The sequence below is a fragment of the Myotis yumanensis genome, unplaced genomic scaffold (genome assembly GCF_028538775.1).
Source record: "Myotis yumanensis isolate MYYU_CA2020_CCGP unplaced genomic scaffold, mMyoYum1.0.hap1 SCAF_3, whole genome shotgun sequence".
Classification (NCBI taxonomy): Eukaryota; Metazoa; Chordata; class Mammalia; order Chiroptera; family Vespertilionidae; genus Myotis; species Myotis yumanensis.
Window position 1 is genome coordinate 178914060 of NW_027223754.1, and position 26606 is coordinate 178940665.

Consider the following 26606-nt stretch of genomic DNA (forward strand, 5'->3'; position numbering starts at 1 on the left):
TATTTTTGGAGATTATGTGATTTAAAAATTTTTCTGTTGATATGATATGCACATTAATTAATTTTTGGATTTTAAATCAACTTTGCATTCTTGGGATAATCCGCTTGGTCATGATGTATAATTATTTTTATATGTTGCTCAATTTTTGCTAGTAGCAATTTGTTGAGGATATTTGTGTCCATATTTATAAGAATAGTATGTATTTTTATATTCTAAGTGAAAGTTTTTCTTAAGTCTCATGCAGATTCAGAAGTGTGAGCTGGTTTTGATCCATACCTACCCTGTTGGTGAAGACAGCCTTGTATCTGATCGTTCCAAAAAAGAGGTACGTGCAGAAGTAATAGAGAAAAGATCATTTTTAGTTAATAATAAATGCTGACAAGGGTTAGCATTATAATGATCACATTGCCAACATTTTCTGCCCAGAAAATACAAGGTGGGGCAAAGCAGGTTTATAGTTATAAGTACACGAAACACATAATTTATTATTTTGCATTATTATTTATTAATTATTGTGTTATTTATTAATTATTGTATTTTTTTCATCAGAACAACTAAACCTACTTCTGCCATACCCTGTATTTACAGTTTTCAAAGAAACTGTATAGCAAAACACCTAGTTTGGTTCTTTGTGTTATAATAGTACATTTTATAAGTGTTTTCTGTTTAGCCTTGTCTGAGTGGCTCAGTTGTTTGGAGCGTCATCCCGTACCAAAAGGTTTTGGGTTCAATTCCTGGTCAGGGCACATACCTAGGTTGCGGGTTCAATCCCCAGACTAGGTGTGTATAGGAAGCAACGGATCAATGTTTCTCTCTCTAAAATATATAAAAACATGTCCTCAGGTGTAGATTAAAAAAATTTTTTCTTTTTTGCTTGCCTTTTGACTTTAATTAAATGTGTTGTAAAACCATACATAGTTTGCATTGTTCCTAAAATTTCAGTTATTGCGATGGGTTTCAGTTGCTTTAATGATGTTTTATTCCTTAAAAATCTTTTTTTTCCTCATTAGAAAAGTAATATACTCTAATAAAAATACACTCTAGTAACATAGAAATTAACTTTACCCAATCAGATGGGGAAAAAAACTAATTTCCAACCTTGGTTTTCCTTTTTAAATAGATTTGAACATTTTTGAAGGAAAAGATAAATCTGTTGATTGTTAAAAGAATTTGCATCACATAATATTCTCCGTCAGTGGTCTATGTATTTACCTAATTGTATTAAATGTGTATGTTTTTAGGTTCAGGTTTTTCTCTTAGCCTTATTTAATATAAACATGTGAAGTATTACCGTAGTCTATGAATGCTTGGTAGTTAAGTGGTATTGCTAGGTCATTAGCTTTATTGTTGTGTTTTTAGGTGATTTCCAGTATAAGCCCCCTTTTTACTAACTTGTACCTGCATCTTTTGATAATGTGGCAATATATTGGCTTTGCTTTGTGATAGCTAAAAAGCTTATTTACAATAAATATTTTTACCCTGGAATGAGTAAAGTTTTGTGTTACCTTGTTGTAAGTAAAGTTTGGCTGCCTTATCATAGTTATTGGTGATAAAATATGATGTTTGTAGTGATTTCCACATTCCTTTTAAGTAGTTCTATCTTTCAGGTGTTGTCTTCTCAAAATGAGTTATTTTTCTACAGTATTTCTATGGGCCACTTCAGATCCATTTTGCATATAGATAAATAGAAGTAAAATTATAAATGAAAATATATATTTAAATCAACAACTCAAAGTTTCAAGAGGACAGGGAATTTGCCTGTTCACTGCTGTATCCTCCAAGAGCTCACACAGTTTCTGGCACATAATGTAGTAAATTCTGCTTGGTACCTATTTATTAAATGAATAAAGAAATGACTGTCTGAACATTTATTGCTAAAATAATGATCATTAGTGCCTAGCTGGTTTGGCTCAGTGGATAGAGCATCGTCCTGCAGACTGAAGGGTCCTGGGTTCGATTCCAGTCAAGGACACATGCCTGGGTTGCAGGCTCGATCCCCATTAGTGGGTATGCAGGAGGCAGCTGATCAATGATTCTCATCGCTGATGTTTCTATTTTTTCCTCTCTGAAATAAATAAAAATATATTTTAAAAACAAATGACCATAGTTAATTTATGGACCTTTGTATTTTTCCAAATTCTATAAAATGAAAACAGTCACTTTTTATGGGTTGAAGTAAACTATTTAGCACTCGGTTACAGTGTATTAATGTTTTATGGATGGTTTTTTTTTCTCATACTTTTCTGTAGTTGTCCCCTGTTTTAACCAGCGAAGTTCATAGTGTTCGTGCAGGACGGCATCTTGCTACCAAATTAAATATTTTAGTACAGCAACATTTTGACTTGGCTTCAACTACTATTACAAATATTCCAATGAAGGTAGGCAGCTCTTTTTCCTGCAATTTTGAAAGCTCTGTTTTGCTTTTTAAACATTTGTTTGACATATATTATTTATTTTAATTGAACCTTAATATTTTTCTCCCCATATCATGTTTTCTGTTTTGCTAGCCCACATTCAGTGTCTTTGACCAGGTCAGTAAGTACTTAAAAGCAACAAGAAAGGATCACAGAACAAAATGCTGTATTTTTCTCTCTAATAAGAACACTCAGCTTTTTTGTTTTTAACTATGTTCTCATTATTTTCATCAAAGTATAATCTCTATCTTAAATGACCACTTTTTCTGTGATTCTTTTTCTGACAGTTGTGTTATTAGATTTTCCTTACATTGTGTATTCTAGTTGGTCTTTTATTTTCTGTATTTTTGTTTTTGCCCAACGAATGTAAAGGTGTTTGTAACTAATAAGTCTGACTAGGGAAAAATAGCTCATAGTTTTGAATAAGTTTATTACCTTACCTGGAAAACCAAAGGTGTGAGTCTTAAGATTTTATTAATGGATATTCTTAGGAACTTGTTGCCACCTGTTCCTTTTCATCATAGTATCGTTAGCTTGTCTAGAACTAGCACAATGCCTGGCCCATAGTAAGCTTTAAATGAATTTTTACTAAGTGGAATTAATTTTAATTTTATTGATTATGTTTATAAATAAAGTAACCATCATATCTAAAAACGCAAAGAGACTTTCTTATAAGTCCCAATTTCATTGTTTTGCCACCATATGATGAACACTAAATTGCGTAGAAACATCTTTGATTATTAATTTTCTCCTATACCATTGCCTGGCTCTTTAATAGAAATTGTAACTTTAACCCATAGAATGGTTTGGGTGTAGAAACAACAAGTAAAGTAGCGTAATAGGTGTACTTTATTATACACTGAGTGGCCAGATTATTATGACCGGCCAGATTATTATGACCACCCCATCAGTACAGTGAAGTGAATTAGTTATGCAAATAATGATAATAATAAAACCTTGAGAGTATTTGCTTAGGAAGTTTTCAATATTCAGTATTTTTGGAAGTGTCAATGAAGTACTGATGGGGTGGTCATAATAATCTGGCCACTCAGTGCATATAATTTCATGAGTTATAAGAAAAAATAGTCTGAGGGTGACAGGTACCTTGCTCTTAGAATTTGATTATATTTGTGTGCTGCTGGTGTGATTCTTTCTTCAATCTGTTTTATTCTTGTAAATAGATAATATCAAAATTCCTGTTTACTATTTAGGAAAACTAATAAACTTGTTTATTAGTCAGTATTTGCTGTTTTATATGATTGACATTTGTTAATTTATTGTAGGTATTTAAAGATGCTGCTTCCTCCTTTAAACAATGATTTCACTTTCAATATATATAAACTATTTCAATTGCATTATATTTGTTTACAGACAATTTGTGTATATTTGCACAAGACAGTGCATTTGGAGTAAAAAAATTTCTAAAATTTCTGGATTAATCATGTGTTAATTCATGACATAATATAAGAAAAATAATTAGATACTGTATTACTGATATATAGTAAGTAGTTTTTTAATAGTTTATATTTCAGTGGAAAACTGTTGCATCTTTAAATAGATTAATTACTGAGCAAACTATACCATTATTGTAGATAATTTTCATCCAGTGTATTTTATTTCGTTGTAAACAAAGAGCAAAATTAATAGTTAATAAATAACTTAATTCTTTGGAAAACAAAACCAAGTGATTTTAAATTTTGCTTTAAGGAAGAACAACATGCTAACACATCTGCCAATTATGATGTGGAGTTACTTCATCACAAAGATGCACATGTAGATTTCTTGAAAAGTGGTGAGTAAGAGACACTGGAAAGTCTTAATTTGTGAGATCTAACATATGGAAGCTTACAAACAACTTTGAGGTTTTCTTCAGTAAACAAACCTGATTGACTTTAGTTCATTCCTTTCCAAACTTATTTGACAATGTCACCTATTAAAGGTCATGGAACTAAGACTAAGCTATTGTGAAAGAGAGCCATTGAAGTCATGTCATAGTTTTTCTTTTCTAGGCAAACCGCCTTGGGAAAGGGAAAAGAATAGGAGCCAACTTGAAAGGGTGATTGACTTACAACTTATAAGCCCGGATATAAATCAGTTGTTTTGAAATTTAGTGATATTTTTTTCCTCTAAAAAGTATGTGACTCAGTAGGTTTTTTTCTCCCAAAACAGATTTCCGCAGCTGTATCAGCATGGTTTAGGACTCTGGAGCTAGGAGATAACAGTTTTAGCCAAAGCTTTGCCACCAGCTAGCAAATCCTATGTGTTTCTACACTTCAGTTTATGTACTTATATATTAAAGATTAGAGGCCCAGTGCACGAAATTCGTGCACACTGGGGTTGGTGTCCCTCAGCCTGGTCTGCACTCTCTCGTAATCCAGGACCCCTCGCGGGATGTCCAACTGCTGGTTTAGGCCTGATCCTGTCGGACATCCCTCTCTCAATCTGGGACCACTGGCTCCTAACCACTCGCCTGCCTGCCTGATCGCCCCTAACCACTCACCTGCCTGCCGGATTGCCCCTAACCACTCTGCATGCCTGCCTGATCACCTCTAATCACTCGCCTGCCTGCCTGATCACCCCTAACCACCTCTGCCTCAGCCCCTGCTGCAGCGGCTTCGTCTGGAAGGACGCCCAGAAGGTTGTTTGACTGACTGGTCTAATTAGCATATCACGCTTTTATTATTATAGATGTTAGCCCTAGCCAGTTTAGCTTAGTGAATAGAGCATTGGCCTGCAGCCTGAAGGGTTCCAGGTTCAATTCCAGTCAAGGGCATACCTCAGTTGCAGGCTCAATCCCTGGTCCTGGTTGGAGTGTGTGCTGGTGGCAACCAGTTGATGTGTCTCTCTCACATCAAAGTTTTTCTTTCTCTTTCTCTCTCTCTTTCTCTCTCTCTCTCTCTCTCTCTCTCCTCCCCCCTTTCTCCTTCCCTCCCTTTCCCTCTCTCCCCCTCCCTCTCCCTCTTCCTCTCCTCCTCCCTTCCACACTCTCTAAAAGTCAATAAAAAAATCCATGGATGAGAATTATCAAGAAAATAAGTAAGTAAATAAGTAAAGCTAGATTAGATGAACTGTAATATTCCACCCATTTCTAAACAAAAATTTCTAACAGAAAAACTATTATGGTAAATAAATATATTCATGTTTAACAAAGGAATGTAAATAACTTATTTTTGAAAATATAATATATGGAAATTACTAAGAACCTGTGAGGTAATATCAGTTTTTAATATGTTTATTTTTAAAACTTAGAAAAATAGTAAAAATATTCTTTGTAACACAACCTTTTCCTCTAAAATAGTTGTTGATGGACATGGACACCATATGCAAAATGCTATAGTAGCGATAGGGACAGAGATCTGTGGGAACACAGGCTTTGCATGTAATTAGATCTCTGAGTCAGGCAGGCTTTACAGAGGAGGTGATATTAGAGCTGGATTTTGATGAGTAGGCTATACTTTAGCCCAGATATCTTCTCTAAGCTTCAGGTCTACACAGAGGGTCCACAACTTACAATGGTTTGACTTAACGGTTTTTATATTTTTCAACTTTATGATGGTGAGAAAGTGATACTCATTCACTTTGAATTTTGACCTTCTCCCGGGCTCAAGATGTGTAGTATGACACTCTTGTGATGCTGAGCAGCAGCAGCAAATTGTAGCTCCCAGTCCGCCTCTTGATCTCGAGGTTAAACAACCGATACTGTACAGTGTGCTGTGTTGCCAGCATTTTTTGGATATTGCATTCTGAGCACATTTAAGGTAGGCTAGGCTAAACTATGATGTTCAGTAAGTTAGGTGTATTAAAAGATGTCTCTTAGGCACCTATTACTCATTATACTCAAAACAACCTACGAACTTTGCCCTCTTTCAGTGAATGACCCTATTGCCTATTCAGTTATATAAGGCAGAAACCTCAGAGTCATCTTTAAGACATCTCTCTGTCATTCTTCATAGCTAATCTATCACCACATTCTCTCTTTTTTCTTTTGGCTTAAACAACAGAAAATTTATTTTCTGTTCTGGAGCCTAGAAATGCAAGATCAGGTTGACTATGCAGTTGATTTTTTCTGGAGCCTCATTGGCTTGTAGATGGCTGTTTTGTCTTCAGATGGCTCTTTATATTTGCATATGATCACATTTACTTGATTTTATCTACCCAAGTATCTCTCATATATTTACATCTGCATATCCATTACTATTACATCTCCCTATTAATAGTCCAGCCTAATATTTTCTTACCTAGTACCTATAATAGCCTCCTTAATGGTGTGTCCAGCTCAGCTGTGGGCAAACTATGGCCCGCGGGCCGGATCCAGCCCGTTTGAAATGAATAAAACTAAAAAAAAAAGACCGTACCCTTTTATGTAATGATGTTTACTTTGAATTTATATTAGTTCACACAAACACTCCATCCATGCTTTTGTTCCGGCCCTCCGGTCTGTTGGGGTCCAGCCCCAACAGGTCCGGGGTCCCCAAAGGTGTGGACGGAGTCGGCGAAGAAGGAATGACAGGGAGACAGCATTCAGTTGATCAGCAGCCTAGCCAGGATCTCTAGTCAGGTTCTCTTGCCATGTTTTCTTGCTAGGTTCTGTCTCTAGGTTCTGTCTCTAGGTTCTCCAGCCAGGTTCTGTTTCTAGGTTCTGTGTCTAGGTTCTGTATAGGATCTCCAGCCAAGTCCTGTCTCTAGGTTCTGTGTCCTGTTGTCTTGTTACATCTGTATTTATACCAGTTGATTTTAATCCTATCAATTTCTATTCCAAAGGTTAGGGCATTTCTTATCTCTATTCCTGGGAGTAAAGATTATGTAGCTTAAGCGTGATTGTTCTTAGTTAAAGTGATTAACTACCCACCTGGCACTTAGTTAAGGGGTTTTATTCCCTCCCTGACTTCAGGGAAAAATCCCTACCTGGGAAAACAACCTTTCTCAGAGAGGTGACCTTGGTTAAAACATATAGCGCTAAGGGGAGCAAACATATTAAGAACAGTATGCCATATACACCAGGTTCCTTGAAACATATGCTGTGCAGATGTTTCTTCTCTGCAGCGACTGTGTCAAGCAGCAAGGATGGACCGGCTCCCGGCACCGGTCCAGTTTAAGAACCCATTGTGGCCCTCGAGTCAAAAAGTTTGCCCACCCCTGGTCTAGCTACTTGACCTGCTAAATAGAATATCTTTCACGATGTGAATCAGGACATACTCCGCTTACCTTAAAACCCTCTAATGCTTTTCTGTTGCCCTTAAGATAAAAACAGAATTTTAAATGTCTTAAAAGGCCCTGAAACTCTTCATGCTCTCACCTGCCACAACATTTTGGCATCTGCTGTTTTCCTTGCGTGAATACTCTCCTTCATTTCTTTAGTTATTTTCACTTCACCCTTTTAGAACTCAAGTTACTTTTACTTCTCGAAGCAGCCTTCCCTGTTGTCTCAACATAGGTCAAATCTCTCTGGAAAGTCCCTCATAGTGCTCAATATATCTCCTTTAGAGCTTTGTCAATTTTATAGTTTGCATTTATTCATTATCATCTATAATAATAAAAGTGTAATATGCTAATTAGACCGAATGACCTTCTGGATGAAGTCGGGGATGGAAGGAAGCCCGGGTCCCAGGTGCCAGAGAGAAGCCGTTGCTGTCTGCCGGGGGAAGGAAGGCCTACTCTTGCATGAATTTTGTGCATTGGGCCTCTAGTTTTATTAATATCTGTTTACTGTAGACTGCATTTAGGCAAAAAATGCTTACTGTTAAGTGTTACACATTTGTAACTTTCTAGGTCCCTAATTTTATGTTTCTGCTCATAAATTCATTAGGATTCAGTATAACTAGTGCATTTTAGATTCCTGAAGCTTTTTTCAAGTACTTATTTTATTATTTAACTAGAGGCCTAGTGCATGAAATTTGTGCACTCTGCGGGGGGGCATCCCTCAGTCCGGCCTGTGTCCTCTCGCAGTCCAGGAGCCCTCGGGGGATGTCCTACTACCAGCTTAGGCCCTGTCCATGGGGAGCAGGCCTAAACTGTCAGTAGGACATCCTTAGCACTGCCGCAGAGGCGGGAGAGGCTCCTGCCACCGCTGCTGCGCTCACCAGCCATGAGCCCGGCTTCTGGTTGAGCGGCGCTCCCCCTGTGAGAGTGCACTGACCAGCAGAGGGCAGCTCCTGCGTTGAGTGTCTGCCCCCTGGTAGTCAGTGTGCATCATAGCAACTGGTCGTTCTGCTTTCAGTCGATTTGCATATTAGCCTTTTATTATATAGGACTAGAGGCCCGGTGCACAAAAATTTGTGCACTCGGGGGGGGAGAGGGGGTCCCTCAGCCCGACCTGTGCCCTCTCGCAGTCTGGGACCCCTCGGGAGATAACAACCTGCTGGCTTAGGCCTGCTCCCGGGTGGCAGAGGGCAGGCCCAATCCCTAGGTGCAGCCCCTGGTCGGGCTCAGAGCAGGGCTGATTGGGGAGTTGGGGTGCCGCCCCCTGTCATGCACAGAGCAGGGCGGATGGGGAGGTTGCGATGCCACCCCTAGTCACACTCAGGGTAGGGCCGATTGGGGGGTTGGGGCACCGCCCTCTGTCACACTCAAGGTAGGGTCGATAGGGAAGTTGCGGCACCACCCCCTGCCACGCACAGAGCAGGACCCATCAGGGGGTTGGGGCTCCGTACCCTGTCACACACAGAGCAGGGCCCATCAGGGGTTTGGGGAGCTCCCCCTTGTCATGCACAGAGCAGGGTCAATCAGGGGTTTTGGGAGCTCCCCCCTGTCATGCACAGAGTAGGGCCAATAGGGGAGCTGAGGCACCGCCCCCTGTCACATACAGAGCAGGGCCTGTGGCGGGGGGCGGGGGGTTAGTTGAGGCGCCACACCCTGTCACACTCAGGGCAGGGCCGATGCGGAGGTATGGCTCTACCCCGTCTCACATAGAGCAGGGCCCGTGGGGGGGTTGGGGCGCCGCCACTGTCACACACAGAGCCGCAGGGCAATTGGGGTTGGGACACCGCCCTCTATCACCCACAGAGCAGGGCCGATCAGGGGGTTGGGGGCTGCCCCCTGTCACACACACAGCCGCAGGGCAATCAGGGCGTTTGGGCGTTGCCCCTTGTCACGCTGATCCCGGTGTCGGGAGGCCTCGCGGCTCCGCTGATCCCGCCAGGCAGGGTCACAGATCCGGGTCCCAGACCGCAGACAGCCTTGCCTGCTGCCGCCTGCCTTCAGTATGCAAATTTGCCTCCATCTTGTTGCTTCAGGGTGGGGGTCCCCACTGGGGTGCCTGGCCAGTCTGGGTGAGGGGCTGAGGGCCATTTTCAGGCTGGCGGGCGACTGAAGCTCCAAACCTCTCCTTTTTTTCTTTTTTTTTTTATTCTGGCATTTATTTACCTTCTATGGCTGTCACTGGAGCTGAGAGCTGGCTTTCTCTCTGAGGCTCGGCTGAAAGCGGGTTTCTGGCCTTTGTTTTCTGTATTCGAAACAATGTTGCGACTCCAGCTCTGAGATCCCCGCTGACTGACAGGAGGTTTCTGGAGTTTTGTTTATCTTCTATAAATGTTACTATGTTTCCAACTGAAGCTCAGAGGCCAGCTAGTGAGGCGGGGAACTGTTGGAGTCCACAGCAAGCAAGCCTCCTGTTAGCTTCCAGCTGCCTGGCTGCCGGCCGCCATCTTGGCTGACAGTTAATTTGCATAAGGATACGCTAATTAGCCAATGGGAAGGGTAGCGGTCGTACGCCAATTACCATGTTTCTCTTTTATTAGTGTAGACTAGAGGCCTGGTGCACCAATTCATGTATGGATGTGGTTCGGCCGGCCTGCCCTGATGGAGGCCAATCGGGCCAGACCAGCGGCGGGTCGGGGACACAGGAGGTTGGCCAGCCATGCCCCCAATTGGGGTGGGGGGCGGTTGGGGGTGGGACTGGCCGGGGAGGGGCCACGGGTGGTTGGGAGGGCTGATCAGGGCTCCAATCAGGCTGGTTGGCCGCCGCAGTGTACATCATGGCTACCGGTTGTTCTGGTCCTTCCAATGTTCCGGTCGCTTGGCTTTTATATATTTAGGTGGTGACAGAAGGGAGCAATTGCAGTCTTAAAATTTCAAAAAGTGTGCTTGCTTCGGCATCACATATACTAAAATTGGAACGATACAGAGAAGATTAGCATGGTCCCAGCGCAAGGATGACATGCAAATTCATGAAGCGTTCCACATTAAAAAAAAAAAATTCAAAAAGTTTTGCTATTGCCTTTCAGTGCAGTGATTGGGATGATTAAATTAATGAGAAATTTAGAGGGAAATCAAATACTTACTTTAATCATAGGTAATATCCAAACTCTATTTGGTATTTTTCTAGGAGACTTCATAAAAAAATGTTCTCCCAGAGGTATTTTATAAAATTTAAACTCTTTCAGAAATCTTGGGTAAACAATTTGAAGTTTATGGTCTTAATGTAATGTTACTGTTTCTCTGACTTATTTTTAAAGGTGATACCCACTTAGGCGTTAGCAGTAGAGAAGGCTCGTTTAAAGAAACAATAACATTAAAATGGTGCACACCCAGGACAAATAACATCGGTAGGTATTTTAAAAGTTTCTTAAAGTGTTACAAAGGGCTCATTAGTTTGCTTTTTTTGGAGTTTTTGTTTTTCATTGTTATATGGTTTTAAGAAACAAGTATGTGTTTTTTCTCTTTTGTGAAAATATTCGTTTATATTCTTTGAAATCAGTATTTTCTTCTGTTTCAGAATTACACTATTGCACTGGCGCTTATCGAATTTCACCTGTAGATGTAAATAGTAGACCTTCTTCCTGCCTTACTAATTTTCTTCTAAATGGTAACTTTCATCATTTAATTGTTTTGACTGAGATTATTACAAGGGAAGTCATGAACTCTGGAAAAGCCATTTTTTTCAACATAGTTTAACCATTTTATTTCCCAGAACTGCTTTAAAGTTATATAATTATAAATACCCTTAACTAGTTTACTAATGTTTAAAATTAAGATGACTTTATGTCTTTCAGGCTATTGTATCCAAGTAAGTTTTATTTATATATTCTTTTGGTATTTTTAATTTAAAATTTTACCATTAAAGTCTGCATGTTTGGTTTTTAAGATAGTATATAGTACAGACCATTATCTTGGCCTATTGAATTTTAAATTATACAGTGTATATGGACTTATTTTTCTTTGAACACTATATCTTTACCATAAACATTTTAAATATTATACTATGTTATTCTTACACACATGGCCTTAAATCTCTGGTTTCCTTGTGTGAAAAAAATTTATTTTTAAAATTTTTATTTATTGATTTTAGGGAGAAGAATGGAGAGAAAGAGAGAGGGAGAGAGAAAGAGAGAGACATCAATTTGTTGTTCCACTCACTTATGCATTCATTGGTTGATTGTTGTATGTTCCCTGACTGGGGATCAAACCTGCAACCTTGGCATATCAGAGCAACACTCTAACTGAGCTACCCAGCCAGGGCCTGAAAAAATTCTTTAGAAAACCAAATTATTGGATTTCATTTACTAAATCTAAACTCTAATAGCTCCTCTTAATAGAGTCTTATGATCAACTCAGTTTTTGAATCACTGATAAGATGAGTTGGCCAGCCTTTATCATAAGATTAATTTCATAGTTATATTAAGCACAATTTGATTATCAGACTATGTAAAGTCCAGATTAAATAACATTTGGTCATGTGAAATAGAAAGTAGTTACAATAATAATGCTGATAAGTAGGTATTGTGGAAGTGAATTTAGACTTCATTTTTTCCTCCAAATGTTTTATAGCTTTGACAACTTGAGGGTTATCCAACACTTGTCTCACTTTTCTTCTTGATGTCCAAGAGAAAAATTTCATATGAACTTGTAATTGAATGAAGAATATAACCAAACATTATATTAGAGACCACTATATTTATGTTGGAAAACCACCTGCATAACTATGTAAGCTTGGAGTGACCAAGAGAAAGCTGAGGCTAGAATTCAGACTTTTTGAACTTGAAACACAGAAAAACTAAATTAGCAGTGCTGGTTAAAATATGAGGGTTAATAAACAAAATGAAAAAATCTAGACATAAACCTTAGGGGAAAAAATAAGAGCCCGTTTGAATTTCATTACTTTTGACAGGTCGTTCTGTTTTATTGGAACAACCACGAAAGTCAGGTTCCAAAGTCATCAGTCATATGCTTAGTAGCCATGGAGGAGAGATATTTTTGCACGTCCTGAGTAGTTCTCGATCCATTCTAGAAGATCCGCCTTCAATTAGTGAAGGATGTGGAGGAAGAGTTACAGACTACCGGATCACAGTAAGACTCTAATATCTATAAATTTTATGATTTGAGTGTATTCTCATTCAGCAAGTAGTTATTGAATGCCTATTATATGCTAAGATCTGTGATGAAAAGGAGTTTGGGAAGTTGATTATTTATTTTAATTAGCAGTACTTGCTTGAAAGAGCTGTTTATCAATCTGTAGTCTTCCTTATGTATTCAGTGAATACTTAGAAGTATCTGAATAACATTGACATACTGGAATTATAGAAAAGAATAGAAATTGACTTGAGCTAATATTTTAAGTGGAACTTTATTTCTAGTAACTTAAATGGCAAACAAAACATTTCAATTAGATTGCTGCTAATTTGAAATAACACTAAATTTTTGTGTTATTTAAGGATGCCTACAAAAAAATTTGTTTCTATTTTTGGTAGAAATTCCATTGTTCTGATTTTAATTTTTCACTCTTCCTCTCCTAATTTATATTCGTTATTTTATTGCTGTCTTTTAAAAAAATATATTTTATTGATTTTTTACAGAGAGGAAGGGAGAGAGATAGAGAGTTAGAAACATCGATGAGAGAGAAACATTGATCAGCCGCCTCCTGCACATCTCCCACTGGGAATGTGCCCGCAACCCAGGTACATGCCCCTGACCAGAATCGAACCCGGGACCCCTCAGTCCACAGGCTGACACTTGTATCCACCAAGCCAAACTGGTTTCGGCATATTGCTGTCTTTTTTTTTGAGGTGGTTGTGAAAATTAAATGTGATTGATATGTATGAGTGCATACTTTGTAAGCCAAAGTGTTATATACTGTAAGTAATTGTTTTTGATTAGGCTTTTCTTTATTATTTAAATTTTGTTAATAAGGAGGAAACTAATAAATATTTATTGTAGAAAATTTAGAGATATAGATATATTTAAAAGAAAGACTATAAATTACTTATAATTCCATCATTCAAAGAGTGATTCACTAATTCTTTTTTCTGTATATGATACAAAAGAGTTAAATTACAGAAGTGAAGAAAAGTGAGTGGTAGGGGGAGCTGTAGGAGAAAATGCTTTGTTGCATATCACAGGACAGAAGACATCAGGGAAACAGACTGTTACATGTAATCCATACTGAAACATTAGAAAATAGTTTCTAATTTTATCTTATTTGGTTATCATTAGGATTTTGGTGAATTTATGAGGGAAAACAGATTAACTCCTTTTCTAGACCCCAGATATAAAATCGATGGAAGTCTTGAGATCCCTTTGGAACGAGCAAAAGATCAGTTAGAAAAACACACCCGTTACTGGCCTATGATTATTTCTCAAACCACCATTTTTAACATGCAAGCGGTAAGTGTTAAATAGTTTCAACTGCTCTTCTAGATTGTTTATATATTCTTTTCAGAGACCATTTCTGAAGCAAAGAATAAAATATCTGAGTTTACTACAGTTAAATAGTAACAGAAAATTGAAGTGAAAGTTATATATGATCTCGCCACAGTGATGTTTAAAATCAATTGAAGTTCTGCCTACATGTTTTGATATTTGTTTTTCAAGACAAATTTTCTTGGTTTGTTTTTTTAAATGTGACAGGTAGTTCCATTAGCCAGTGTTATTGTAAAAGAATCTTTGACAGAAGAAGATGTGTTAAACTGTCAAAAAACAATATACAACTTAGTTGATATGGAAAGAAAAAATGATCCTCTACCTATTTCCACAGTGGGTACAAGAGGAAAAGGCCCTAAAAGGTAATTTTTTTCTTTATATATCATATTGACTTGATACATAGTATATTTTAAGTTATTCCATATGTAAATTATGTTTATGGATGTGTATATATACCTATAATTGAGGTGAAATGCTATAGAATAGCAGAATTGGATACATTATAACTGAAAATTGTACCCTTATGTTTACGAAGAGAAAATAAGTCCATGTTTAATGGTTTCCTTTTACTTTACCAGTAGAAAGTGACATTTTAATATTATTTAAAGAGTATTTCTAAGATTGTTATTTTAAATCTTTACTTCAGAGATGAACAATACCGTATCATGTGGAATGAATTAGAAACCCTTGTGAGAGCCCATATCAATAACTCGGAGAAACATCAAAGGGTCTTGGAATGTCTGATGGCCTGTAGGAGCAAACCCCCAGAAGAAGAAGAACGAAAGAAACGAGGAAGGAAGAGGGAGGACAAAGAGGACAAGTCAGAGAAAGCAGTAAAAGATTATGAACAGGAGAAGACTTGGCAAGATTTAGAGAGGTGATTGTTGATATTAATATAGCACCATGGTGCCTTTTGGCATATCACATTCTGCATATAGATCAACCCTCATTTAATAGAAGTTCATTTAATGTGTATTTATTTCATTTATAACTAAGATTTTGTCATTCTTAAAATCGAAAAGATCTTAGACTTAATGATTTTATTTACGATTAGGGGCAAAGATGGTGTTTAATTTTTATCCTAATTAACTTGTGAAGATTATAATTTAGGACATTTTGGTGTCAGTATTTATGTTTTATGAATATCAAAGACATAGTTTTATTTCTTTGTCAGTAAATATTATTGAATACTTGTGATATGCCAGGCATTTAGCATAAGATTACTGCCTTGGAAGTACATACAATGTTGCGCTAGAGATAGGCAAGTAAGTTAGTGATGACAACAAAATATGGATGATGCTGTTATAAAAATAGGCAAAGATGCCCTTGATAGCACAGTGAAAGAGCATAGTCCTAATTCTGAAAACCTTTCTCAATAGTACATCTTTTTCCATAGTTTGTGATCTATAAATAAAAGTATCACAACATATTAACTGGCTTTGTCTTCTGACTTCTTGCCAGAAATCAGGCAAAGAACCAGGTAAATATTAAAATGGCAATGTGGTATGTCCCTTAAAACAAATCAGAACTTATTATGAAAAAATTCAAAGATTTATTCTACTGTGGAATACACATTTACCCATCATCTACTTTGAACAATTATCAGTTAATGGCACATTTCACATCCACTCTCCTCACCACCACCACTGTCCAACTCCACATGGAATATTTTGAAGCTAATTCTAGAAATTATATTATTTCATCCAAAAATAAGTAGAATGTAGAACATTTTTATTCTCTTGACCTTAGAAGTCACTTTTTTCTTAGAGCCACCAAGCTTCTGAAATGGAATTGGCTCGCTTTAAGAAGAGGAGGGTAGAAAAAGAAGAGTGGGGGGAAAGTATTCTCATTCAGACCCCTCTGTTATTCAAGTAGAAGTCTATATATTTTGAAAGTGTTTTTGTTCCCTTGGAAAATTCAAAATAAGCTTGGAATTAAGTTGTTTTTTTTTTAATATATTTTATTGATTTTTTACAGAGAGGAAGGGAGAGAGATAGAGAGTTAGAAACATCGATGAGAGAGAAACATCGATCAGCTGCCTCCTGCACATCTCCCACTGGGGATGCGCCCGCAACCCAGGCACATGCCCTTGACCGGAATCGAACCTGGGACCTTCCAGTCCGCAGGCCGACGCCCTATCCACTGAGCCAAACCGGTTTCGGCTTGGAATTAAGTTTTTAACTTGTGGAATGTAAATACATATTCGCAGTACATAAACTAGGGAACAAATAATACTAAATTACTTACTCTTTATAATTTGAAGTATTATTTGGCCTATATTTTTAAATATTAAGTTGTGATATTTCTTCCAAATATCACTTTTCTTTTTGACGTTAGCTTCTTAAATTTTTCTCCATTTTTTTCATATTTTGCAGCAAACTACATTACTGAATTATTACACTATTATGATGAAGAAAAGGGGATACTTGTGTTTAATTCATTAAGTTCTCTTATCTGATTTTAGATTGGCATTTAGCTTCTGATTAGTGTCTAGGTTTACTTTGTAAGAGCAGCTATCTCTTATTAAGACTGATATGCAAAGTCTAGTTTAATTATTGAACCATTTCGATTTCTAAATATTTAAACTTTAAATTTTATTATTTGTCCCTCTAAAAGATTAAAAAGCATCTTAGAACGTGGAAAAGAAGAATTGGCTGAAGCTGAAATTATAAAAGATTCACCTGATTCCCCAGAACCTCCAAACAAAAAGCCCCTTGTTGAGATGGATGAAACTCCACCAGTAGAAAAATCAAAAGGTAAGGTAGAACTGTGATAGCTATGTTTGTAAAAAGCTTAGTTCTGTTTTGTGCAGTGTTATTTAATACTAGAGGCCCTTGTGCACCTGTGGGGTCCCTCAGCGTAGCCTGTGGGAATTGGGCCGAAACTGGCAGTCCAATGCTGCCTGCCGCTCCTGCTCATCCCAGTCCCACTCTCTGCTGCCACCGCTGCTCGGTAGGCTTGGTGCCGCTCTACTGTGGTCTCCAGGCTGCAGCAGCCAGCCATGAGCCCTGCATCTGGCGCCCATCGGTCATCTGAGTGGCGCTCCCGCTGTGGGAGCGCACTGACGACCAGGGGGCAGCTTCTGCATTCAGTGTCTGCCCCCTGGTGGTCAGTGCACATCATAGCAACCAGTTGACCAGTCGTTCGGTCGTTTGGTCACTTAGGCTTTTATATATATATAGATAGATTGTTGTGTATATCAGGAAGAGCTACTAACTGTTCCTGTTTTTTAGGGGATTCTTTGTTTACAGCCTTGAAGATAGGCAGCAGATATATTTGTCAGTATTAAAAAAAAAAAGTGTCATACCTTCATTAATGAAGCCTTTGGAAAATAAGTACTTATACTCAAAAGTTTGTGTTTTAAGAAATTTTAATTATCTAAACTTGAATCTGTTTATGTTCCTGACACTATACTAAGTGCTAGATTATTTAAGACAAACTCTTTTTCTTAAACCCTTACTGAATTTAGGGAAAAATCTAATATCACCCATGTATCTATATAAAAGCCTAATATGCAAATTGCCCCCACGGGAGTTCGACTGGGATAACCATTGCTCGCTATGACATGTGCTGACCACCAGGGGGTGGTATGGAATGAAGGAAGGCCCCGGCTGGCAGCCGGCAGCTGGGGAAGGGCGGCCCCAGCCGGCTGCCAGAAGGCCCTGATTGGTCCTCATCACCGGCCAGACCTAGGGACCCTACCAATGCACGAATTTCGTGCACCAGGCCTCTAGTCCTATATGATAAAAGGCTAATATGCAAATCGACCAAACGGCAGAATGACTGGTCGCTATGACACGCACTGATCACCGGGGGCAGACACTCAATGCAGGAGATGCCCCCTGGTGGTCAGTGCGCTCCCACAGGGAGAGCGCTGCTCAGCCAAAAGCCGCGCTCTTGGCTGGCGAGCACAGTGGCGGTGGTAGGAGCCTTTCCCGCCTCCGCAGCAGCACTAAGGATGTCCGACTGCCAGCTGCAGGGAGTGGGCCTAAGCCGTCAGTGGGACATCCCCGAGGGCTCCTGGACTGCGAGGGGGTGCAGGCTGGGCTGAGGGACCTTCTCACCACTCTTCCCCCCCCCCCCCCCCACGAGTGCACGAATTTCATGCATCGGGCCTCTAGTATATTGATAAAATGTGGTGTGAATAATTATTAGTAAAACTATTATAAATAATATTTTTATTATAAAGCCTTTTCTCTTTTTATACTTAATTTCTTCTTCAAGGAATTCTAAGCATCAAAGATATGACTTGGGTTTGGGAGCTTCTGAAATCATTGTAGGCCTTAGTTATCTTGAAGGAAACTGGGTTTAATCTTTTTAGGATAAATGGGAAATGGTATGACAAAAGACTGATTTCTTGCCATTATGCCCCACCAAAGGTGATAAGACCTCAGGGCTGGCCAGATTACAATTATTGGCAGCTCATTTTAGGGAGAAGGTAGGCTTGCTTGTTTTTTATATACTTCTGCTGTAGTGTGCATATTGTTCTACATGCTAATATTCTCCAATTCACTGATTTCTTTGAAATCAAAGATAAGGGTCATCTTATATTTTCCTCTCAGGCATTTGCCAGGATGCCTGGGAAATGAATAAATGTATTGATAAATTATTCTACTCCTAATATGCCAAAATATGCTACTATTGATTAGGATGAGAATAGGTTTAATCTAAACAGTGCTTCAACATTGCTTGGAAAATAGAACTCAAAGTTATTTATAGTGGCAAAAAGTTGCAAACAACCAAAACACATATTAGTAAGAAAAATGATTAATTGATTATGTGTCCATTGGGTGAAATTTATGTAGCCCAAGAATAATTACTACCACAAATGCCCACTCTTTCCTCTTGCTAAGGTACAGGAGCGAAAGTAGGTTTACAGCTGTGAGTACACAAAACAATTTATTCTTGTATTATTATTTATTAATTATTATATTACTAGAGGCCTGGTGCACGGATTCATGCACAGGTGGGGTCCCTCTGGGTGGCCTGCAGGGATCAGGCTGAAATCCGCAGTCTAACACCGCCTGCTGCTCCTCCCTGCCACTTCTGCTCATCCCAGCCCCACTGTTCCTGCCGCAGGCTCACGCCCAATCAGTCCCGTTTGGGAGAGGCTCGCACTGTGGCAGCAGCACTCGCTAGCCATGAGCCCTGCATCTGGTGCTCTCCCGAGGGGACTGGCCTCCGGGATCCGGCTGAAACTGGCTCTCCAACATCCCCCGAGGGGTCCCAGATTGCAAGAGGGTGCAGGCCAGGCCGGGGAGGGACCACCGGAGGGCTCCAAGGCATGTCCGGCCCATCTTGCTCAGTCCTGATTAGCCGGACCCCAGCAGCAAGCTAACCTACCAGTCGGAGCATCTGCCTCCAGTGGTCAGTGCATGTCATAGCAATTGGTCGACCAGTTGACTATCTGCCCCCTGGTGGTCAGTGCATGTCATAGTGAGCAGTTGAGCAACCTTAGTATATCATTAACATATTACACTTTGATTGGTTGTTCGGTTGTTGTTCTGTTCGGTCTATTTGCATATTTTCCTTTTATTATATCAGGAAACAACTTTAAACCTACTTTTCCATACAATCAACTTTAAACCTACTTTTGCTATACTCTGTATATTGGCACTGGTGGGGTCCCTCGGCCTGGCCAGCGCCCTCAATCTGGGACCCCTCAGGGGATGTCGGAGACCTAGTTTTGGCCCGATCCCATAGGGCAGGCCAAGGGACCCACTGGTGCACAAATTCGTGCACTAATTAAATAGATACCTGGTATCTTTCACCCTGAAAATATTAGAGGGGCCCATATGAGAAGCAACTTGATTGCAAATCATTATCTGCCCTTATGACTTTCTCTTTATGGCTAGTATTTGAAATTTGTTTTTTCTTGCATTCTATTTTACAACCTAAGTCGAATGTCTCTTCTTATTGGCAACTTATATGGGCCTTTTAATATACCTCAGATTCATCTGCTTTGGAAAATAACCTCCTAGGACTTTCCAAAGTGAATAGTGTGTCTGCTGTATATTCTTCATGTAAGGTTGGGCTATTTCAAACATGAACTCTAGATAGATTTGGAGAAAATCTATTCAGCTTTCTTTGTATGATACAGTAACAGAAAAACTAAAATGCAATCTTATTGATGTAGCTTGGCATTGAAAAAAGACTAAAATATTTATAGTTGTTAGAGCAGTAATATTATGGATTTTATTACCTCCTTTATATTTTGTTGTTCTCTTAACTTTACCTAATAAACATTTTTTTTTTTCTCTTACAATAGGTATGTAGTAGTATTTCACTAGGGTTTTATTTTATATTAGAGGCTTGGTGCACAAAATTTGCGCACTCGGAGGGTCCCTCAGAACAGCCTGCACCCTCTCGTAGTCCGGGAGCCCTCGGAGGATGTCCGACTGATGGCTTAGGCCCGCTCCCCGGTACATCCTTAGCGCTGCCACGGAGGTGGGAGAGGCTCCTGCCACTGCCACTGTGCTTGCCAGCTGTGAGCCTGGCTTCTGGGTGAACGGTGCTTCCCCTGTAGGAGCACACTGACCACCAGGGGGCAGCTCCTGCGTTGAGCGTCTGTCTCCTAGTGGTCAGTGTGTGTCATAGCAATTGGTAGTTCTGCCATTTGATTGATTTGCATATTAGCCTTTTATTATATAGGATTTTTCTCCTGACTAATGGTGGCTAGCTTCTTTTCATTCGCTTATATGTCTTTTTTTTAAATTAAATCTATATTGTTCAGATTAATACAGTTCCTCTTTTTTCCCCCCCATAGCTCCCCTCCACCTGGTTCGCATCCCACCCTCTGCCCTTACCCCCCACCCCACTGTCCTCATCCATAGGTGTACGATTTTTGTCCAGTCTCTTCCTGAACCCTCCACACCCCTTTCCCCCCGAGAATAGTTAGTCTATTCCCCTTTCTATGCCCCTGATTCTATTATATTCACCAGTTTATTCTGTTCATCAGATTATTTATTCACTTGATTTTTAGATTCACTTGTTGATAGATGTGTATTTGTTGTTCATAATTTGTATCTTTACCTTTTTCTTCTTCCTCCTCTTCTTAAAGGATACCTTTCAGCATTTCATATAATACTGGTTTGGTGGTGATGAACTCCTTTAGCTTTTCCTTATCTGTGAAGCTTTTTATCTGACCTTCAATTCTGAACGATAGCTTTGCTGGGTAAAGTCATCTTGGTTGTAGGTTCTTGATCTTCATCACTTTGAATATTTCTTGCCACTCCCTTCTGGCCTGCATAGTTTCTGTTGAGAAATCAGCTGACAGTTGTATGGGTACTCCCTTGTAGGTAACTGACCTTTTTTCTCTTGCTGCTTTTAAGATTCTCTGTCTTTTGCTCTTGGTATTTTAATTATGATGTGTCTTGGTGTGGTCCTCTTTGGATTCCTTTTGTTTGGGGTTCTCTGCGCTTCCTGGACTTGTAAGTCTATTTCTTTCACCAGGTAGGGGAAGTTTTCTGTCATTATTTCTCCAAATAGGTTTTCAATATCTTGCTCTCTCGCTTCTTCTGGAACCCCCATAATTCGGACGTTGTTACGCTTGAAGTTGTCCCAGAGGCTCCTTACACTATCTTCATATTTTTGGATTCTTTTTTCTTTTTGTTTTTCCGGTTGGGTATTTTTTGCTTCTTCGTATTTCAAATCTTTGAGTTGATTCTTGCGATCCTGTAGTCTGCTGTTGGAACTCCGTATAATATTCTTTATTTCAGTCAGTGTATGCTTAATTTCTAGTTGGCCCTTTTTCATATCCTCGAGTGTCTCACTAAATTTATCAGCGGTTTCTAGAAAGTTCTTGAAAAACCTTAAAAGTGTGGTTTTCAACTCTATATCCAGTCGTTTGCTTTCCTCCATTTCTGTCATTTGTGACCTGTTTCTTTGTCTCCGCATTTTTTTATGCTTCCCTGTGTTGGTAGAGTGGCTTTGTGTGCTAGGTGTCCTATAGGGCCCAGTGGCTCAGCCTCCCCAATTACCTGAGGTGGACACTCTTGGTGCACCCCTTTTTGGTCTTTGTGCACAGTCTTGTTGTAGTTAAGCCTTGATTGTTGTAGGTATCACTGAGAGGAATTGACCTCCAGGCCAATTGGCTGTGAGAATCAGCTGTGTCTATGGTGGGAGAACTTCTGTGCTGGAGACACCCTTCTGTGGCAAGACTTGCTTCAGTGGGGCTTTGGTGCTCACTGAGTCTGCCCCCTGAGTGTGTCCCTTATGGATCTGAGGAGTTGTAATTTGGATGGTCCCACTCTGACCACTGGGTACACTGGCTCTTGGATCTCTAAGGAGGTGAGGCTACCCAGCAGAAGCTATGGAGAGATCTGCAGATTCCTCTTCTTTGTTTGGGGTTTGGAGGTGCCTAGATGAGGCCCAGCTGTGAAGCAATGCAAGCTGCTGTGGGGCCTTGGGCCTTCTTTTGGAAGTTCTGGCTCTCTGTGACCCAGCTGCAGTTTGTTAGGTAATTTTCAGATTCCAAAAGGCCAGGCCTTTCATATGCAAAAGCCTCTGGACATAGTTTGGGTGGGGCAGGGTCTCAGGGGATCAACGGGGCAGAGCAAACAGCTATGGCTGATCCTCAGTCCTACCCTAAGTGGCTGATCCTCAGTCCTACCCTAAGAGGATCCTCAGTCCTACCAGGCAATTATCAGTGTCCTGGTAATTGCTGCAAGCACCTCTGAGAGAAAGCCGCCCTCGAGTTCTGCCCCATGCCATACAGTCCAGTTTCTCCCTGTATGAGTCTGGGTCCCCAGAGACTCGCCCGGAACTGGAGTTCAGAGCAGTCGGGAGCTTGAGACTCCCTCCTGATTGAAAAAGACAACCGTGTCCTCAGTTGCCAGCCCTTTCCGCATGCGCCTCCGACCTCTGCACTTTACTTCCGAGCACCTCCTCTGAGTCTCAGTGTGCTTTTCTCTTTCCTTCTAGTTGTAGAATTTCCACTCAGCCAGCCTTCCTGTGGTTCTGGATGATGTCCGTTTTGTCTTTTAGTTGTATTTTTGAAGTGGTTGTGCGAGGCAGCAATTTCCAGTGTTTACTTATGCCGCTGCCTTGGTTTCTCCTGCTTATATGTTTTTATGAAGAATTCATTCAGATATTTTGATCATTTTTAATTTAGCTGTGTGTTTTTTTGTTGTTGAATTTTGAGAACTTTTAAAATTTATTCTGGATACAAATCATTTGTTAGATATATGGTTTGCAGATATTTTCTCCTAAGCTGTGGCTTGTCTTCCTCCTAAGAATGACTTTTGCAGAGCACAAGTTTCTAATTTTGATGAAGTCTAAGATACCAATTTGTCTCTTTATGATTATACTTTTTGTATTACATATAAAAATCTGTGCATTACTCATCACAGATATTTTCTTTAAATACATTTTTATTGATTTTAGAGAGGAAGGAAGAGGGAGCGAGAGATAGAAACTCAATGATGAGATAGAACCATCAATCGGCTGTCTCCTGCATGCTCCACATGTGCCCTGACCAGGAATCGAATCATGACCTCCTAGCTCATAGGTTGACGCTCAACTACTAAGCTACGCCAGCCAGGCAGTTTTAAGTTTTAAATGTAAAACCTAAAATTAAAGAACTTCTAAAAGTATACATTAAAATAATATTTGTGCCCAGCTGGAGTGGCTCAGTGGTTGAGCATCGACCTATGAATCAGCTGGTCACCAATCAATTCCCCGTCAGGGCACATGCCTGGGTTGCAGGCTTGATCCCCAGTGTGGGGCATGCAGGAGGCAGCTAATCAATGATTTTCTCTCATCATTGATATTTCTGTCTCTTTCTCTCTCTCCCTTCCTCTCAGAAATCAATTAAAATATGTTTTAAAAAATAAAAATAATACTCTAAACACCATTTTGAGTTTCTTAAAAAATAAGTTGCAGAGTATGGGTCAGTGTTCATATTTTTACACTAACGTCCTAATTGCTCCAGCAGCATTTGTTGAAAAGCCTATCCCCTCTTCATTGCATTGCCTTTGTACTTTTATCTGAAAGCAGTTGATTTTATATGTGGGAATCTATTTCTGGGTTTTCTTTTATGTTCCATTGATCTTTGTGTCTGTCCTTTGCACTACAATACTATCCTCACTACAAGTCTTAAAATCAGGTGGTGAGTCTTACTAACTTTTTTCTACTTTTCAATAGTTTTAGCTATTCTAGTCCTGTTGCCTTTTCATATTGTGCAGAAAAGAGTTAACATAGCAAGCCAGAGGCTATTAACATGAGAAGAGCCTGCTTGCAGATTTGGTCCTTGGCTGGCATCTGGGAATTTGGCTTTTATTTATTTACTAGAGGCCCGGTGCACAAAACTCATGCACTTGTGGGGGTCCCTCAGCCCGGCCTGTGCCCTCTCGCAGTCCGGGAGCCCTTGGGGATGTCCAGCTGTGGGGAGCGGGCCAAAACCCACAGTTGGACATCCTTAGCCCTGCTGCGGAGGCAGGAGAGGCTCCCGTCACTGATGCTGTGCTCAACAGCCAATAAAAACCTTCGACTCTAAGTCCTAAATGGGCTTTCTGTCAATAGTATTGTACACACGTGGCTGTATTTTTGCTGCTGGTGGGAGTAGGCACTACGTGTGAACCCTCATTGGAGGGAGAGAGCACAGAGAAAGCCTACAAATAGATTCCTCTCGCTTTTGCCTTCCTGATCTGCTACGTATCCTTACTATGTTGCTCTAATGATTCTTCACTGTGGCTTTAACTTTATGTGTAGTCATTTGAGACCGTCCAGCAAATCACCAAACTAGTAGGTGGTCTAAACACATACATTTTTGAATAAGGTGAAGATGATATTGCTTTAATTGTATAAAACAATAGATTTAAAGGTAAATTGTTTAAATTTATAAATTTCAAAGTAATGAACTATCCTACCTTTTCCTCTTCTTTCCAATATAACATCAGGACCAGTGTCTTTATTAACCTTGTGGAGTAATAGGATCAATACTGCCAATTCCAGAAAACATCAGGAGTTTGCTGGACGTTTGAACTCTGTTAATAACAGAGCTGAATTATATCAACATCTTAAAGAAGAAAATGGGTTTGTATTATTTATTGTTAATTGCCTTATAATAAGTTAAAATATAATGAATACTGCTTGTCTGTTATATTCAGCAATTTTTGTTAGTGATATTATGAACCAATATATATTAACTATAAAGAGAAAAAATTAACATCTTTGATTCTTAGTACTTGTAAAAGGCATGATTACTAGTATATTGATTGTAACTCTGAAAGTTTTTACTTCTTAGAGCATTTTTTTCATTGCTCAATAAACATCATAAAGGGAAAAATCATAGAGAAAACTTAATATGTAATACTGACTCTATAAAATAATGGAGGAAAATATTTTTTGATTAAGTAGTACAATATTAGAAAATTTGTTTCAATTGAATAAATCTCAGGTTTGATCATTTTAATCTCCTTTTTAGAAGAACTTTTGATAATGTGTGGCAAAGGAACCTCTAGTGAAAAAAGAAATACATCTTTTACTAAATATCAGAAGTTTTTTTCGTCAGTTTTGCTTGCAGAAGTATAGTTGAAAAAGTGGCCTTTGAAAGGAAACTGGGAAGGTCACTTAATCTCTCTGGGCCTCAATTTTCACTATTCTGCAAAATGAGGAAGTGAGACCAACTGGAGCAGCGGTTCTCAACCTGTGGGTCATGACCCCTTTGGGGGTCGAACGACCCTTTCACAGGGGTCGCCTAAGACCATTGGAAAACACATATTGAATATGTAATTACATATTGTTTTTGTAATTAATCACTGTGCTTTAATTATGTTCAATTTGTAACAATGAAAATACATCCTGCATATCAGATATTTACATTACAATTCATAACAGTAGCAAAATTACAGTTATGAAGTAGCAACAAAAATAATTTTATGGTTGGGGGTCACCACAACATGAGGAACTGTATTAAAGGGTCACGGCATTAGGAAGGTTGAGAACCACTGAACTAGAGGAACCCTAACCTTCGTTATTTTCTAAGGTGCTGATATTCTGCTTGATGAATATATGAGTTTAATTTCATATGAAAGATATGTAAGGAGAAAAAATATATGGATGGTTAATGTTTCATTTTACCTATTCATTTTTCTCCTGTTTTTCAGAATGGAGACAACAGAAAATGGAAAAGCCAGCCGACAGTGAAGAGTGACTTGAGGAACTAAATTTACTATATTGCATAAATATTTTGGGCAGAATTTGATATAAGTACTTTTACAGCAAGATTGTATAGTTATGTTGCCTGGACTGGTTTTTACATTTTTAAGATATTTCAACTAACTTTATCTTTTTTGTATTAATTGTAAGATTGGCACATATGTCAAAAAAATACATTTGAGATTTGTCCTCCCAAATCACACAAATTTATTTTATGGTAAGAGGTTTTCCCTCTGGAAATGTTTTTTAAAAAATTCTTAGGCTTCTCTTTGCCAAATAAAACTATTAAAAATATCTGAAATGCAAAATATTGGATTATTCCTTTAGAAAAATATATTTATTTAATGATTGACAACTTTTAGAAATTAAAATTTATCAGAATTTAGGAGACATAATATT

General features: G+C 39.2%; 1 protein-coding gene and 1 non-coding gene across 5 annotated transcripts in view; both read left to right on the forward strand.

The window, feature by feature from the left end:
* The window catches only part of INTS13 (integrator complex subunit 13), a 33059-nt gene extending 6538 nt beyond the window's left edge, over window positions 1–26521 (forward strand). For 3 of the 4 annotated variants that reach the window (XM_070410524.1, XM_070410522.1, XM_070410523.1), the window contains exons 6-17: window positions 235–325; window positions 2250–2378; window positions 4122–4206; window positions 10868–10957; window positions 11128–11217; window positions 12520–12698; window positions 13842–14012; window positions 14256–14410; window positions 14695–14925; window positions 16665–16804; window positions 24947–25082; window positions 26156–26519. In XM_070410524.1, the coding sequence (XP_070266625.1) occupies window positions 235–325; window positions 2250–2378; window positions 4122–4206; window positions 10868–10957; window positions 11128–11217; window positions 12520–12698; window positions 13842–14012; window positions 14256–14410; window positions 14695–14925; window positions 16665–16804; window positions 24947–25082; window positions 26156–26195 (1537 nt within the window). In that variant the 3' untranslated portion in view covers window positions 26196–26519. Of the gene's footprint in view, window positions 1–234; window positions 326–2249; window positions 2379–4121; window positions 4207–10867; window positions 10958–11127; window positions 11218–12519; window positions 12699–13841; window positions 14013–14255; window positions 14411–14694; window positions 14926–16664; window positions 16805–24946; window positions 25083–26155 lie in introns of all 4 variants that reach the window. The other variant, XM_070410525.1, reaches the window with a different exon arrangement.
* On the forward strand, window positions 10493–10599 carry LOC139007759 (U6 spliceosomal RNA). Its single transcript, XR_011470922.1, has one exon. It is a non-coding gene; the product is annotated as a U6 spliceosomal RNA (small nuclear RNA).
* Window positions 26522–26606: the final 85 nt, after the last annotated feature.